The sequence below is a fragment of the Thalia democratica genome, chromosome 6 (genome assembly GCF_965202585.1).
Source record: "Thalia democratica chromosome 6, ktThaDemo2.hap1.1, whole genome shotgun sequence".
NCBI classification, from domain to species: Eukaryota; Metazoa; Chordata; class Thaliacea; order Salpida; family Salpidae; genus Thalia; species Thalia democratica.
Genome location: NC_139170.1, coordinates 41,096,095 through 41,114,693, shown reverse-complemented (window position 1 = coordinate 41,114,693; position 18,599 = coordinate 41,096,095). Strand labels below are relative to the sequence as shown.

Sequence of the window (18,599 nt, the reverse complement as noted above, 5' to 3'; positions counted from 1 at the left end):
AAGTTTGTAAAATTCAAAAACAAGAAATGACTATTTTAAATTAAGTTTCTGAAAAAAAAATGCTTTTTAAAGATATTATCTTATATGACAATTCAGTAATATAAATTAGTTTATTTTTCTTTTAACTTTTTAAAAACATAGTAACAAAATACCTATTCCTACAAATTTTTATGTTTTTTACTAATTTAACTCAAACTAAATGTACTAAATGATTTAAAAACATAAGTTCTTAATTGTTCATAAATTTTGATGTTTTATTAATTCTATTTTAGCAAAACGTTTATTCTGGTAAAATTTTGTTTCACATGTTGCTATTATCATAAAATTGCTTAATAAAAGTAGTCTGATATTTTAATTTCGTCTTTTTACAAAATTAAACACAAAATATACAATTTAAGAGAATTTAGGTAAATAAAAAAAAAAGTTATAATAACTAAAATGGAAGATTTTGTGATTAAATGAAATAAAGCTAAGGTAGTTTTAAAACTGCTCAATAAGTAAATTACTCCATCCATTATTTCTCAAGAGTTTCCGACTGAAACAACGAAAAGTAATTTGTCAGTTTAAAGACTTACAACATATCCTTCTCTTGCCAAGTGGGTGATACATATACTTCATATACGCTTGAGTTTTATTGCCACTTTGTATGTGTAATTAAAATATAATTCATATAGTATTTGACAACTTTTTAACTGATTAAACTTAAAAAGTTAAACGAAGTTTACGAAAGTTTAAATTGAAAAATTCTAAGAAATAAAAAAATTTAAGGTTAATACTTTTTAAAATATTAATACCATTTTGAAATAAGTTTCAAATAAACTTTGAAACAATTTAAAACAATTAGAGCATTTAGCCTAAATAAGAACTTATTATTTTTAGCTACAAAAACAAATACAATTAAAGGCAATCAGTATGTTCAAACAATTTAACTTGACCTTTTTATGAATACATATGTTCAAATTTTCAATACGTCTTTTTAAGATTAGGATTAGATTTTGCATTTTCTTGAATAACTTGCTATTACGTCAAAAATATTTTATTTTATTCGTTTAAAATAGTAATAAACTTGTAGTACTTTTAAAAATTTCTAGTCTATTACTTTTTTACTTTTCAATAGTATTAAGCCTTTGATATTAACTAATTTAGTACAATTTTTCTTGATTTCTTTTGTTTTAGTATAATTATATTCCAACTTAATTGTTTTTTGCATTTGGCATTTGTAATTTTAGTATGAAATATATTCAAACAAGAAAAAAATTTTGTGTAAAAATTCAATTTAACAATAAACTTTGATTTATAATATTTAATTATTTTGCTTTTTATTTCAATTTGTGTCATAGTTTCACAGACGGACCTAAATAAAGTTTTTAATTTTTAAATAATTCAATTACCGTTTTTTACTCTTTTAAACTATCAAACTTTCAAATGTTATTGATAACTAACTTTAAACCTTATTTATTTACACATATATATATGTATATATATATTTTACATTGTTAGATTTAAAAAGAATTAATTTGTCATAATTTTTTTAAGTTTTCTTACACTATTTGGACATAGATTTATTTTAACTTGGAAAAAACTGCATAAGTCTTTATAAATGAAGTGTACAGTATAAATTAAAAAAACTTCTTATATTAAATTACAATTTATTTTAAAAATTCCTTAATTTGTTTTGTTTGGTAAATAAATTGTAAACAGTTTACTAAATGAAGTTTTAAAACCTTACTAGATCATGTTGTACTGTTACAAAACTTTATATCAAACGTAAGTAGTCTTTTCATAAGATCTATTTAAATTATAAGTCAGTAAGCTATCTATTAAATCATGAGACTATTACACCAAATAATCAAATAATGTTTCTTTATTTTTCTACAATTCATTACCAAGCTAATGTACATATCCTTTTGTTAAGTTTAATTTTTTTTATTTAAACTGTACTACTGGTAAAAGTATCATCCTTTTTCTTAGTGCTTAGCAAACAATATGGTAAAAAAATGTTGATAGTTCATCTAATACTGTCATTGTACTTCTTCGAAATGAGAAAAACTTCTATTGTTCAAATTTTTGAAAATTAGTTTTATTTAAAGTAAAGTTTTTTGAAGCTTTTAAAGTTTCCTTCATAAATATCTTACATTTATAATATGAAAACTTTTATCAAAAACATTTACGTTAAAATACATAATAAAAACTTATTTAAGAACTCTCAAGTAAACAAATACAGCATTTTTATCAAATTTTTTTTTAACCGTAAAATTAAAAAAGGATAAGGCCCTCATTCACAAAAAAATAAGTTAAGAGTTTTTTTTTTTAACTACCTATATTATCGGTGAGGAAAAAAAAAACAATTATATCATCTTATGATTGAACGCTTGTAAAATGTAATTTAAAAATAATTTGACTAATGTTAACAAAAGAAAAGGGTTGATATATTTCTATGACATAACAATGTCAGTGTTGTTATAAGTTCGGGTGTTTAAAGATAAAGTTTTCTTTTTTTTAAGTTCACAAGTGTTTTTAATTTTTATGGTTAATTAACTTTACTTCTAGCAAATATTAGACCTTAGATATTTAATCATTTGTAGAAATTAATCTTGAGTTTATAGACACTTTGTTGTTTTGATATTAAAAAATTTAAATAAATAAGTTAAATAAAGTTTTGAAATTATTATTTATTTTGCTATTAACTTGTTATTTATGTATTTATATATTCATTTTTTTTTACTCCTTGAACATTTTTTATAAACAATTAAGAAATTTAAAAATATTAAAAAACTGTTATTTTTTCTTTGTAGAAAAATATATCATTTTTTAAGTAGTAGTTAATCGTAAGATTAAACATTTAGAATGATGATGTTATACATTTAACGCAAGAAAACAATGTTGAATTTCCAGAATTTTCAGAATTTTAATATATGATTTACTGTCAACTCAAACAGATAAAATCGAAAATCAAATTGTTACTTTAGTTGACAAATAAGCTTTACATTCTGGTTGCTGATAACTTAAGGGTGGTCTTTTCACTCAACAAGTATAAATAGTCGTAGCGTAAAAAGTTTATTGCATTTTACAGGTTTTTAATTATTTTACGACGTTTTGTTTAGTAGATCTTTAATAAAAGCTTTATGTCTTTAAATTTGTAACATAACTTAAAGATGATTATGAATGGAAAAACTATAAAAATTTAATAAACTAAATTAACAAAATCAGTTTAGTTCTTATAATATTTAAAAAATACAATGATAACATTATTTTGTGGTGAATAAAATAAGTTTATTGCTTTGTAAATAACTCTTTAAACATTTTTATTAATAAATAAAATTAGTTGAAAAGTAGTTTAAAATTAAAATTATCAAATAAACAAACATTAATAACACTTTATGTCTATTTTTTCTTAACTCAAAAAATATTTTATTTAAGTAAAATAGCACATAAAACATCATTATTTTACAGTCCTAATTGTCGATCCTTATTTATCTTAAAAGTATATTTTTAAAAGCAAACTTTTTCTGATGTAGTCTTAAATGAAAAATACAATGATACGAACTGATGCTTTTAAAGTATTTTAAGATATACGATACATATGAACTTAATCTTAAATCAGTGGTGTTCTATTTTTTTTTTGTAATTTAGAAAAACTAAGAACAAATTCTGCATTTAATAAATAATAACGTTAAAAAACTTTATTGAAAAGTAATACTTCTAACTTTATAATTTCTGGATGAATTGATAATCATGAAGATAATCATGAATGAACATGATAATCTTTATCTCAAAAACTCGGTTTAATCTCTTGTTTGGTATTCAGAGCACACAAGATTTGCTCGAAAAAGTTGTTTGAAGAGGAATTAGATAAAATAAAAAATATTTTTGAAGCTCTTGGTTATCCATCGCATATAGTCAGAAAGACAATTAACAATACAATCTCAAAATTTGAAAAACCGGTTAAATTTGGTCCTAGAAAATGCCCTGTATATTTGAGATTGCCATATCTCGGTAAAGTAGCAACTGCTCTATAAAAGACTGTAAAATACACTGTAAACTCCACTTTTAACTCTGTACAACTAAGAATCAGTCATGCTACAAGAAAGCCCTTAAATGGAATTTGCAAAGACCGTACTGCCGATCAGGAAAAAAGCAAAATTATTTATATGTACAAGTGCCACTGTGACAGTGAGTACATTGGCAGAACGTCTCAAAGATTCCATATTAGAAGGGACCAACACGTTTTTAATTCCCTCAGAAGATGGATGGACACTGGTTTAAAAAAACCATCTAATAGATCATCAGCGATAGCTGAACACTTATTAAACAATTCAGATTGCGCAAAGAACTATAGTGATAGTAACTTTTCAATTTTAAGTAAAGCTCGTAACGATTATCACCTTAGTGTTTTAGAATCTCTATTTATAAAAACATGTAAACCTAAATTGTGTAAGCAACAATACGTTTATAAATCTAATCTTTATAAGTTGTTATAGATTTTATTTGAATTTTGTCGCTTATTTTTATTTTATTTTATTTTTAATGTTGTTTATCTTAGTTAAATTACTGATAAACTGTTTTTATATATGCATTTATGAATAGTGAATGTCTAATTAATTTTGCTCAATTATGCTAATTAGTGTTAATTGATTTTTCTGATGTAACCTCTAACTATTTATATACTCAAAATTTAATCTTAAAATTAGTTGCTAACTAAAGTAATTGAAAAGCGTTAGCCGAAATCGATTTTACTTGTTTGTTGCTTTAATAAAGATGTTTTTGAATGAATTTTGTCTTAGATTTCTGTACAAGATATGTAGTACTAAAAAGTTATATGATAATCATGAATTTTAATATAAATGCCATAAAAGCTTTAAACCGAATAAAACTTAATCAAATGATTACTTTAACTTTTTAAACACTGTTGTTTGTTAAACTTCTATTAGGAACCCTATTTGTAAATTTCAGTTTAAAACATAATTATAATTTACCTATTTTTTTAAATACAATTTATGAATTTTCTAAAAAGTCATTAGTTTGTTTAAATATTTGCACAGTAAAATATGGAAATTTTTATTCTGAACACAGTAGCACTAGACTATAAAAGTTAAATAAATAATTAAACTACAGTATATGTTACAGGTTCAATATATATACAGAATATTTTATTCTGTAAGAATACTTTGTTGCTAGCATTTTTTAACTATTAGAAAAAAAACCTTAAGTTTAAAAAAGCTTCTGCAAAAACAGGGATTTCTATTAACTCACGATGAGCTAGCTCTCATTGAAAACCAATTGTATTAATAGTTTTGTCTTTGGCTACAATTTTTTAAATGTAATTTCCAAGTTTATTACAAAAAGCATTGACCTCAATCAAAATGTTTACTTTTTACCAATTAAGTAGTATGTGCTTACAAAGTATTCACCAAATACAGTGACATTTTATTAAAGTAAAGTTTAACAACTGAAATGAAAGCACACCACAAATAAAACTTTATAAATAATTTACTTATAAAGAACTAAAGCTTATATAAAAATATAAAAACGATCAGTTCTTGGATCATTAAATATAAAATAATTAATAAAAATCATTATAGAAACTATAAAGTTTTTACGGTCGACTAGACAACCTTGCTTCAAAATTTTACTTAAGTGCATATTATACTAAGATGGAAAAAACTTGAGCATGCTTTAAAACCTTAAATATTAAAATTAAATTCACACAATAATTGTTTAAAACACGTTAAGCCAATCTAAGCTGAGACAACAACACTAAAGTTTAGATCTAGCAGTTCACGTAGGTTTGAATGTTAGAATTAAAATAATTAAAAAACTTGCAAGTAGTTTCTTCAGTTTCATTTATGTGATCATGCTCCAAGGTCTGAGAGTAAGACAGAAGATCAGCAAAATGATGGAAGAATCTCAACAGATGCTCAACTCCGTATGAGTAAGACACAGCGGGATTGGACTGTTCAGCGAAAGTGTCTACATACTACTGACTTTCCTGTAGGTAAAGCAACCTATATTGAAGCGCATAATCAAAGTATATTTTGATCGTTCTGCTATACTCATTGAAGCAGCTTTTTTGAGCGCGGTCCTTTCCAGTACGAACAAAATCCTTCAAAATCCTGGAGATGGGAAACTTTACAGGTAGCTTGTATAAGTTGTTACCTTGTACAAAACCATGATCTTTACGCATGACTTCATGGAAACAAGGCGGCACTTCGATATTTATGTTCAGGTTGTCCTTCTTTTTAGTCTGTCTCTGCGCTGCCCCGCCAACAGCTACACTCGTCACCGCCATGGAAGCCACAACTGGTTCTTTAGCCTCTACCTCTTTTAGATTATTTGACGCATCTTTCGGAAGGCTTGGTTCTGCCAAAGACTTATTTTTCTTCTTCGACTTTTTAGTCTTGTTAGCTTCAGCCTTCTCTTTTTGCGCTTTCTTCTGCAGTTTGATGTTCTCTTTAGTCATCTTTAGGAGATCGTCGTAGTCTGCCCATCTGTCCCAATTATCTGACCAGCCGTAGAAGTGAAGCTTGTAAGGATACCGTTCCGTAAAATCAATCTTTATGATGGTGGCCGTGTAGAGTTCTTCGCCCCACTTACACAGAACCGTTTCTTTCATCTCATACTCTAGTTTGCTTTGATTATCATCGGTTGGCGCCATTATTTGTTTAATACTCCGTACAACCAGTAACCTATATGAAGTAATGTTTAGAAACATAAAATTAAAACAATGTTTTTTAAAACAATTGAAACTTTATAAGAAATATATATTATAACCAATATAGGTATACTAAGTACTAAGTAAATAGTACTTTAGTTCGTGCAAAGATTTTATTTTAAGATCTTAAAAAAATCATATCAGTAATATATAAAAACATTTGATAAACATTTTTGTAACTATATGATATTTTGATAGAAAATATGTAATAACTAAACTAGATGTACTAAGCATCTACATTAGTTTGTTTTTTTTTATTTTTGGTTGTATATCAGTAGTCACCAGCTATTTGGATAAATGTTGCGCTATTAAGAATTAATTTAATTTGTATTATAGAATGTTGATATATTAATGATTATTGCTCTAAAATGAATCACCCATTTTGTCTTTCTGAAACAACGACTAATAAAACTGGTTTTCATGCAAATTTATACAACAATTAAAGAAGTAAAGTTTTATATCAAAGGGCAATATAACAAAAAGTTTAATATGAAAGCTTTAAATTACAAATTATTTTTTAATACTTTAAAGTTAAATGAGTAATTTACTACTCTTTTAAAATGATTTTAAATTAAATTTAAACATTAAATCTAATTGATTGCATTTGATTCAAAAAAGTTTTAACTTGATAAGTAAACTTATTATTAAGATATTGAAGTTACTCATAAAATTTAAAAGTAATAATTTAACTAATTTGTAATTTAAGATTTATTTTCAAACTTTCAGGTGACGTCAAACTCGTTTAATTTTTCTAAAAACAAAATTTTTCATTGAAACTAAAAATTAAACTTATGTCCAGTAGGTTCTAAATAGATTGATAAAGATAAAAATGTTAAAAAAAACCACCATAGAGTGAATAAAAAAAAAAGTACTTTATTTTTTGTGTAATGATTTTACTTTAATATTAAAAAAAAAACATATCTGTAATATCTAAAAACATTTGATAAACAGTTTTTAAGGCAACAAAGCCAGCCTGATTGGCCAAAAATTAGTAGAAACTATATTAAGTTAGTCTGATTCAGTCAGAGTTTTTAAGAACTTCAATATCTAATTGTTTTATCTCAACAATAACATCATTTTTATTTTAAGAAATTTACTACTTGAAGTTACTAAAAACGTAACAATGACATTTAATAAAAACCATATGAAAAAAACTATTGAAAAACAACTAGGCTGGGTAATTTTAAACTAATGATAGTTATAACTGAGTTAAATATTATATTCTATAGTGTTTTCAAACAATTTATATAAATTAATGGAATAGTTTTATATTTTTCTATTTTAAGATAATCTAGTATGACCCTAATTAATTGCTAAGAAGATTTATTAAAATATATGTTTAAGTTGTTTAAGGTGTTAACTTTCTGATAGGTAAACTTTTAAACAGTTTACCTAATAACTATTCTAAAAAAGATTTAAGTGATCAGCAAACCTTAAATTAAATTATTTCAAATAAAAACATCAATCATGTTACAAAAAATTAGATTGTCATTAAAGATCATAACACTAAAACTATAACGTTACTCTATTGTCTTAATTCCATTGAATTTTCTATAAAACTTATTTCAGGTTTACTAATTGTTTTTCTTTAGTTTTTTAGATTTTATGACTTTCTTTTAGGACTTTAGATAAGGGTTTTTGGGTCTTTTTTAGTATCAAACGTAAATTTATAAATTTTCTTAATCAGTATAAAATCATTTAAAATATACTTTAAAACTGCATTAAATTGACTTTTAATGAAAAAATAGTTTTATAATATAAGGATTTTTCTATCTGATTTTATAAATATTTCGTATATAGTCAGAATTTTGTTACTTGAAATTAAAAAGTTATTGAAAATACTAGATTTCTCCAGGTATTTTAGTTATTTTTTACATAAACTTAACGTTTTTTTAAAATATTTTTCGAAGATTTTCAGGGTTACAATTTTTTTGGCAACCCTGCTGATTTATACTAGTTAAAGAAATAGTATTTGAATTTAAGAAGTTTTTTTTGTTTGAACATAATGCTAAAAACAAACACTCATGAAAAAGTCTAAAGATTAAAGACTCATTAGTTTAAAGTTAAAAGATAAACTTACTAACTAAGCAAAACTACTACAACCTTATTAAAACACATATTAGTAGTGTATCGTTGTATAAAAAGACAAATTAATAAAAGGACAAAATAGTTTAAGAACTCTAGGCACGCTTCAAAATTTGTACGTCATAATAAACTAATGTTTAGGGTTTTTGAAGACCTGAATATGTCTTCAATTAAATTTAGGCTGATCTGTTAAGTACTCTGTTGGTAAAAAGCAACTGCTAATTGTTATTGTTTTCTCTTTACATTTGATTATTTTGTTACTTGCAACCTTGTACTATTAATTTATTTTTGATAAATATCTAGTAATTTATAGTTGTTTATGTAATCTAAAAGTGACTTTTATTAGTATTTTTATAGGACACGTTCAAAATCTTCCCGATCAAAATCCACTCCGTCAAATTCGAGAACCGCTTACCGATCGAGAGAAAAGGTTAGGGGAAATAGTGATAGTGAAAATCAAATAGAAAATATATATAAACAATGCGATTATACATAAATTAAATAAATAATTAAATAAATAAAGATAGCATAAAAAAGTATCGGGTGGATTTTGATAGTATACAATATTCTCATTAATAGTTAAGTTTTAATTTTTTGTATCTATTTGTTATTTGTTATCATTTAGAATAGTTGTTTTAGTAGTTGATTAAATTATGTTGTTATTGTTATTGATATTTATTTTCATATCAAGAATTAATATTTCTTTTATTTTGGGCTAAGTTATTCTAGGCTAAATTTCTAAAAAAGGTTACTATAGGTCTATATTTTGACTGACTCATTTGTTCTGCAGGCTACGTTTTTTTAAGACTAATATATTTTAATATAACAAAATTTTTTTTTTTTAAGTTAGCGTTCAAAATCTAGGTTTTGAACGCTAATTTGAATTTTTTAAGTTATGATAAATAAAATAAACTTAGGTTTTGTAACGGCCGTTAAAAACTAATTATTATTACTTAAAGAAGAGGACAAAATACAATTAATTTAACTCGACCTGTTTATCTATATTAATGTTCAAATTTTTGATAAGTCTTTTTAAAATTAAGATTTAAAGAATAAATTCTGAATTTTATATAATAACTTGCTGTTACGTCAAAAATGTTCTGTTTTACTCGTTTAAAAAAGTAATAAACTTTAAGTACTTTCACAAATTTTAAGTTTTATTAGTTTTATGATTTATATTGATCAAGTATATTTTACCTTTTCACAGAAATAGATTTTTTTTTGCGTATAACAGTTGTTGTGCTTACAATATATTGTTTTTATTTAATATATTATATTTTGATTGTAAATATGTTCTTTAAATTCAAAAAAAAATATTTTGTTTTAATATACTTATAATACAACTTAGTTATTATTGCGTTAGGCATTTGTAATTTTAATACGTTTGGCATATATATTTTAAACAAAGCAGTTTTTTTTTACGTATTTTTTTACATTGCTACAGAATATTTTTAAACAACTTTCTGTGTACTTCATGAAATACTCATTACTCATTTTTTTTTTGAAATTTTGTTTTCATTTATCTTTTTCATGAATGTAATATTAAATTATATGTTTACATTTATGTTATATATTCTGAAAATACTTAAGAATTATTTGAATCGGAAAAGGTTTTAATCGAAACAGCTATAAACATTAAACAACTAAATAGTTTATTAGCTCGTTTTATACGAATGGTCCATTTTATTTTTCAAATTAGATTTAGTTATACAGAAGTTTGTAACTTTTCGACATATAGTTTATTGAAAAATTTACAACGAATGTCATTTTATATTTAAACTTTAAATTTTCATAACAACTAGTTAACAATATCTTAAATATAATGCACTATTGTTAAGGTGTTTGATGTATATAAAATTTTTTTAAACAAGATATAGAAAGACTTGATAAATTGTTTCGGTAGATTCATTTAAGAAACATCAATATTAGACTTTTATTCTTATAAAAGAAAGTCAACACAGTTTTTATATCATTTTAATCATCTATCATAATTTTAAATATTTGCGTTAAAAGTTTAATTTTTTATCTTTCAACGCTTATCAAGTTGTGTAATTTTTTTTTATTGTTGTTTAAAAATAAATTTAGCGTATTTTAATGTTCATATTTTGAGATATACTGCGAACATAAAAAAAAACTATTTAATGCATCAAAAATATTTTTTACATATCTAATTTTATTACGTATTACGGGCTTCTGGCAAATTACAAACATTGTATAAAGTGACAGAAACTGTATGCTTACAATTCATTTTTCCAGACTAGTTTTCTAAATACCACCTTCGAATCCGAAATATAAACTAAATTTAATTTTCAACTTAAATCAGTAAACTGCTAGGTTAATGCCACAGTTTTAATTAAAAGCTTCAAACCACAAACAACATAAAGCCAAACTTGCATAAATAAAAGTTGATTATCAATGTTAGGTTAATTTAGGACAAATGTTTACAAAAGTAATTTCAACAAAGTATTTCATAGTCGCACTTTTTTTAGTGATTGATCAAGTAAGCAAATAAGTTTTTATGGTTTCAAGACATTATTATCTAAAAGCCAAAAGTTTAAACAATACTTTGTATTTATCTTTAACAAAATAATTTTCTTAAATACCTACTAACTAAAACTTTTATGACTTAATTATATAGAAATATCTTTATTCTTTATCATAAAAAAATACATCAAAATTTTAGATGATTAAACGAAAACAATTTTTTTGATTTTTTTTAGGTCTGCATAGATAAAATAAACATAATAGTTTTTAACTAAGTGACTATGTTTGTAATTTAGAAATAGTATGTGCGTTTATTCAATGTAATAAAATAAACTGTTTTTAATGTTAGATTTAAGTTTACACTTGATAAATTTTGCTTACTTCCACTTATTTAAAAAAAAAGTTTATTAAACTAACAAGTAACACTACTAACTTTAAGTAAGAAAATATTGCAAAGCAACCATATAAAAAAATTAAATATTTTGAAACTTAACTTTTACTAGCAACCAGGGACGTAGATGGCTCAAAAAATTTATGAATCTGCAAAATTTAAAACATCTGAAATAACGCGTGATAACGTCTTAGCGGGAACACAGAAATTTAAACTACCTCTAATGTTATTGAATTTAATCTGAAAATATGCAGTTATGTTAATACATTAAAAATGGAATGTTGAAGTACGAGTGATAACTGTATACAAGGCAATTTATTTTGCTCCACACCCCTATGAATCTTTATGTCATGCAACTTGTGTAAACTCAGAAAACATTCATTAAAAATAAGTATCAAAAAGTCACAGTTTAACTCAAAAACATTTATATTTTTTTCAAAATCAAACAATTAATCGTTTAACGTAGTCAATAGTAACAACAAGTTATGCGTATTTAAGTTAAATGAAATTGCATAATTTTGATTTTGAAGCTACAGCTTCCACTAGAATCAATTTTGCAATGCAGCTTTTTGTCAATTTAAAGCTTTAACGCGCTAAATGTTACAATTTGGACGTATTTAATTCGTTTAATTTTTACTACACTAAAAATTCTAAAGAGTACATAAATGCCAAAATTGTCTCTCAGGAGTTCATAACTAAATATAAATGATAACTAAAAGCTAAAAGAGCAGAGTCTTTTCAAGCTGAAACAAAAGCAAGTTTTTTCGCACATACGTACACGTTTCTGTAGATTTGCAGAAACGTAATAATCTACGTCCCTGCTCGCAACCTTTGTTCAAAATAGTGTTTGTAATTCCGAGTAAAAATTAGTTTTAGAAAAGTTGTATTTAAGTAACTTATTATTGTATTAACTTTTTCAACCGAATGTGAATTTGCCACGCATTCAACTGAAAATTGGTACTTTAACAATAATCATAACAAAGAATCAAACAAGTTAGTTCCGTGAAAAAGATTTATTTGTTCACACCAACTGTTTTTATTAACCACCTCGCAAAAGAAAAGAGCATCTTTAAACTAGCTTAAAAAATCAAGTATTTAAAAGAAGCAAATTTAAATTTGCGTAAAAAACACAGTTTGCTTGAATTGACGCGATCGATTGGTATAAAGTTAGAGTTGAACATTTGTTGTTGATTGTAATTCGAGTGATAAAGTTCAGGTTTATTAAAAAAAAAATTTAAAGTGTTAATAGTACGTCTTATAAAGTAACTCTGTTTTGTACATGTTTTAAAAATTTTATAAATTCTAAGTTTTTTGTACATAATTGTTTAGTAATCAAAAGCTTCAAAGGTTTATATTTTTCTTGAAAAATTATAGTATGTTATTTATATTGTTGATTAACCTACAAAGAATATTTTGCCCTAGGACCTGCATGCATACGACAAAATATTTTTAATGTCGAATCGCACACCACTTGCTTACCTGTTAACGTCATTTTGTTATTATTTTTTTTATTCTACAGTAAACATTAAAAATAACTTTTTTACAGAACTTTATTATAGTGCAAAAATCTATTTATATATTTTTCAATGCCTCTAATCTACGCCATGTACAAATGTTTTGCGTTTGAACCAAAAACTGGTACAAATGTAATTTTTATTTGTAAGAAAGATAGGTTATTTGTGTAATAAAACAACATTTTATGGGAATCCATTAAAAAGTAAACCTTAGATAACTAAATAAATACGAACAAGATTTACGACCAGTTCTATGGTATTAAGATTTTAAGAGAAAAAACATGAAATAAAAGACGAGTTGTGCTTTTAGAAAAACAAGCCTTGCTGTTTGCTAGCTGTACTTCTTAGGGTTATTTCATCACTTAATAATTAGTATTAAAATGATCAAGGTTTAACAAGTTTTAATATTTTTTATACCAAATAGACTTTGAAAACTGAATTATGTAACTAAATATTTTATAACTCTGTAATCTTTTTATTGTAGCTGAAGAATAATTCAAAATAATTGACAACTGATTTTTATTTTGATAATGTTACATAAAAAATAATCTTTGAATTATTTTCACAGTTTATTATTAACAAAATAATGTTTTGTTATATAATAGATAAAAATATCCTTAAAGATATTAAACCGAGAACTTTGAATTGTTTGTTTTAAAACAAACTACAATATAAAAAATTAATGAACTAATAAGTATTTAGTTGTTTACAAAGATTTATTTAAACACCTCTATCAATAAACTCGTATAACTGCCAATTTAAGTCTTTATTTATTTTATTAGAGATAAGAGCTATTTAAAATAGTCTAAAGTTTTAGTGATGTATAACAAAATAGTATTTATGCCTGTAAAACACAAGTAGTATATTACTGTTACGATTGATAAAGGTAAATATGTTCTATAATAAAACTTATCGAAATAAAAAAAAAAAGTTTGTTGTTTAAACAAACTTTGCTTAAGTTTAGATTTTAAAGTTTTAAAACCGCCAAACACGATAGGTTTTATGTCTATTACTTAACTTTTTATTTGTTCTCATTTAAATAATATTTATACAATAAAACAAAACGCGCTAAAAACTCTAATTTATTTTGTATAAGAATCAATGTAAATTTTAGAACAACTTAGCCTGACAAAAACCTTAACACAGAAAATGCTTCAACTTTCAAAGTTTTAAACATCAGTTTAGTACGATTAAATGTGTTTTATAATTTTAATTAATAAATAAAGTTCTTAATACTTTCAAAATCCCATACAAAATTACTTAAAACTACATAAAGTATTTTTTTCATTTCGACCTTTTTTAAAGATTTTAAAATGTATGTTTTATAAAATCAAGCATAATTTGTTAATTACAAAATGTATGATGTTTTATGTCTATAAATTTTTCTAAACTTTATACATTTTTCAACATTAAAATTGCTAACAAGAACTTTAAATGAACTTCTACTTGGTTGATACTATATTTATTACATTGCTTAAAAAATAAACAAATGTATTTTACCCGGAGAAGTTTAACAAAAGTAAAAACATTAGGTTCAGTTTTCAGCAATTACCAAACTATTAGCAATTCTGACAGTATGAATAACTGTTATTCACAGTTTAAATTGCATAATAATAAAATATTTCCATCCCCCTTTCTCAAGTGTTTCCGACTAAAGCGACCACAAGAAAATTCTAGTTTAACAAGATACACAAAAAATAATTTGCCAAGTGTGTTACACATCTATTTTATATGTGTTTAAGTTTGATAGTCGTTTTGTACGCATAAGTTTAAAATAGTCTTTACTGTTTTTAAACTGATTTTAAACTGTGATAACTTTTATTTAAAAAAAAATACGAAAATTTATTAAAACTTCTTATAGTAACTGTACCTATTAAATTTTATATATAACGTATCTAAAAATCTCAAAACGTATTTTGTATTTTTAAAACCATTAAATTTATTAAGTTAAAACACACTTAAGTGACTAACGAAGTTTATATGTCGCAGTTTTAATTACTGAATCTAAACTTTTCTCATATTAACAAACTTGTATAAGTTACTAACATTATAAACCACACGTTAATAAAAATAAATTTTTAAACACATACTTTTATACAACTTTGTTGTTCTTCGTATAGTTTAATTTATTATAGTTATGATAGCATATTTATAAAACATTTACTTTTTGATTGACTAACTAGTAATCATAATCCTTAAAACTGGATTAACAAATTGTAAATTTTTCAATAAAATAAATACTACACAATTTTATGTGTTTAGTCTACGCTATTTATCAATAAATTTACATATGTCTTTGATTACTTATACATTTTTGTTATCTGTAAAACTGCTTTATTAAATTACAATTTAAGGACTTTAAAAGAGGTTGCTTTATAAAGTTTATAATACAGTGAATAAAATATTTTGATTATAAGACTTAACTTCGATAATTAATAATATAATATACTAAAACTTTATAGTAAAGCTTTTTCACGAAAGTTTTATAAAAAGAACATTTGTTGTACTTTAAAAGGTTTTAGTGTAAGTATATATTATATTCACAATAAAAGCTAAAACGTCTTTGTCAGTTACATCATAAGATGATTACACCCAATAATCAAACAATGTTTTTTGTGCATTTAAGTTGTATCGTCAACGTAATTGGTTTACCTTTTGATGAAAACTGTATTAATCTATTCAAACATTACTACTGGTGAAAAACATCATCTTTATCTGTTAGTACTTAGCAAACATAATGATAAAGAAGTTATGTTTACTTGTATTATATTGTCATTATACTTTAAAATGAGAAAAAATTATTGTTAAGTTTTTTCTCATGTTCGCTCTATTTTGTAAACAAAAATTTTTAAAGTTAAATTTAATTACTTACTTTTATAAAATATACTTTTTTTAACACTTTCAAGATCAATTAAATTAAATAAATATCAACTCTATATATTCATAAAAACAACACTTCGAGTTTAACCTTTTTTTTTTTCGTTTCAAAAAACAGCTAAAACTCTCTGTCAACAAAAACAATAGTTTTATCTTTTTTACTTAAAACTACTTGAAAAAGTGGTAATAAAGTCATCTTATGATAAAGCGCTTTAATTATGTAAATTAAAAGTATTGTTGCAGATGATAACAAAAAAAGGTGATATCTTTCTATGACATCACAGTGTCAGTTGTTATTATAAGTTCAGGTGTTTAAAGTTAAAGTCTCCGTGTATTGACTTTACAAGTGTTTTTTATTATGAATATTATATTCTTTTTTTGAGCAAGATATAAATGTTTTAACGTTACTTTTTAACTTACACTATGCATGTTAATTTTTTTTACACTTTACAAATAGTTTTGAATAAATGACGTTCTTAAGTTTATTACATTTAAATAAGATTTTAGAAATTATTAAATTCATATGTGTAAGTAGCTAAATGAAAATAGTTTACTAATTTAATTTTGAAAACCTTACTAAATCATCTTCTATTCTTATAAAACTTATAACAAATATAAGTAGTCTTTTTCTAAAAATCTATTGTAAGTAAAAGTCAATTGAATCGTGTGATGATTACACCCAATAATCAAATAATGTCTTATTTGCTTCCTAAGTTGATTTGTCAACGTAATGAAATTGTCCTTTGTTAAACTTTAAATACATCACTACTGGTTAAAAACATCATCTTTTTTAATAATTCTAGGCAAACATTATAGTAAAGAATCGTTTAATGTTCGTTTAACAGTGTCATTATACTTTAAAATGAAAAACGCTTCTTTTTTCTATTGATTTCATTTTAGTAGAAGAAATTGCTAAAATTTTAAAGTTAGTTTTACTTACTTTTATAAAATGAATAAATAAATAAAAAACTAAAAAAATTAATAAAAACTTTTAAAAAACTGTTTACTACAAACTAATACACAAAAACAAAAATTCTAAATAAATACTTTTGAAACCGTTTTTTTAATTAAAAGCTTTTTTTTAACTGATAATTTTGTTTTATTTTTCTTGGAAGTACTTGAATTAAAGGTGAGAAATAACAATACTAAGGTAATCTTATGATTGAGAGCTTTTAATGTTCAAGTTGGAAATCTTGAGGCAGTTATTAACAAAAAAGAGTTGATATATTTCTTTGACATCACATAGTTAGTTGTTATTATATGGTCAGGTGTTTAAAGATAATGTTTCCTTATTTTGATATTACAAATGCTTTTTACTAAAAATTATTTTTTATACTTTGATCAAAGCTTCAAAGATTAATTCTTTAATCTCTTGTAAAAACTGTATATTGTAGATTTTTAGACTCTATAAAAAAATGACTTTAAAGTTATCAGAATCCGAATAAGTATGCAAACACAACTTGAAAATAAATGTTAACTTGTTAAAAGTAAACTTTTATTAAAAATAATAATAAATAATGATTTGATTTACAATACTTAAAAGTATTGGATAAAACTTTTATAGTGTGACTTTTGTATTTATTCGAAAAAATAAAGCTGAACTAAGGTCATTTAACGTTATTTGGAACTCAAATTCAAAAAAATATTTATCTGTAAAAGAAAAAGATTTACGTATTTGACGTTTTACGCAGAAAAACAATATATAACCCGATTATAACAATCATTATTAGGGAAGAACCGTTTAACGTCAAAGTAATAAAAATGTATTTTGTTGCGTCAAAACTACTTACTTTTATAAGTAATAGTATCAATTTAAAGTTTAATTAGAGGTTAAACTTTGTTTTTCTTAATTATTTAAAATTGTTTAAATTTAATTTACGCATGTATTAACATTTTTAATTGTAATTGTGTAATGAAACTAATCCAAAAACTTTAAATGTTAAAATTTACTTTCAGAATTTTAACTAGATTTTACTTTTAAGTCTGCAGACTAATATAGAAAAATGCTGTACCGTTTTTGACTGTAATTTTGTATAAACATAGTTAAAATATCTGAAGGAACTTAGTGCATATCAAATTGGTATTTTAAACTAGTCTGAGTTTTCTGTTATAAACTAAATATGTTACATAGCTTTGTATTTTTTCTATTAACTTGTTTCATTTTTGCAAAAAAAAATATTAAGTTGTTATATAAAATTTAAAGTAAATATTATACTAAAAGATCGTATACTATAGTCTTCACATTCTTTTTAGCTTCTGGTTATCGAAAAGTCATAAATCAGAAAATTAGTTTAAAAAAATTATTTTTATATTTTTATTAAACTTTTACTTTCGAAATCCAGCCAAGATACATCGTTATTTCTAACACATATTTTTTTAGCACCCAATAACAACATGTCAATTTAAACGGAACTAATATGATTTTAGCAACGATAAGATTCGTTCATAAATCTCATACTGGTTTTTAAGGAGATATCCTAACAAGTTAAAAATAAAAACAAGATTTTATTACGTTCGTTTGTTGTTTAAAACAGTT

General features: G+C 23.7%; 1 protein-coding gene across 1 annotated transcript; it reads right to left on the bottom strand.

Moving 5' to 3' along the window:
* Positions 1 to 5,977: 5,977 nt before the first annotated feature.
* On the bottom strand, positions 5,978 to 6,655 carry LOC145839076 (uncharacterized). The gene has a single exon (XM_082946686.1). It carries the CDS (start codon positions 6,653 to 6,655, stop codon positions 5,978 to 5,980), a length of 678 nt encoding a protein of 225 aa, XP_082802812.1.
* Between the last annotated feature and the right edge of the window lie 11,944 nt (positions 6,656 to 18,599).

What these genes read in the sequence shown, in the direction of transcription:
- LOC145839076 (XM_082946686.1), bottom strand. Translation starts at nt 6,655, where the DNA reads ATGGCGCCAACCGATGATAATCAAAGCAAACTAGAGTATGAGATGAAA.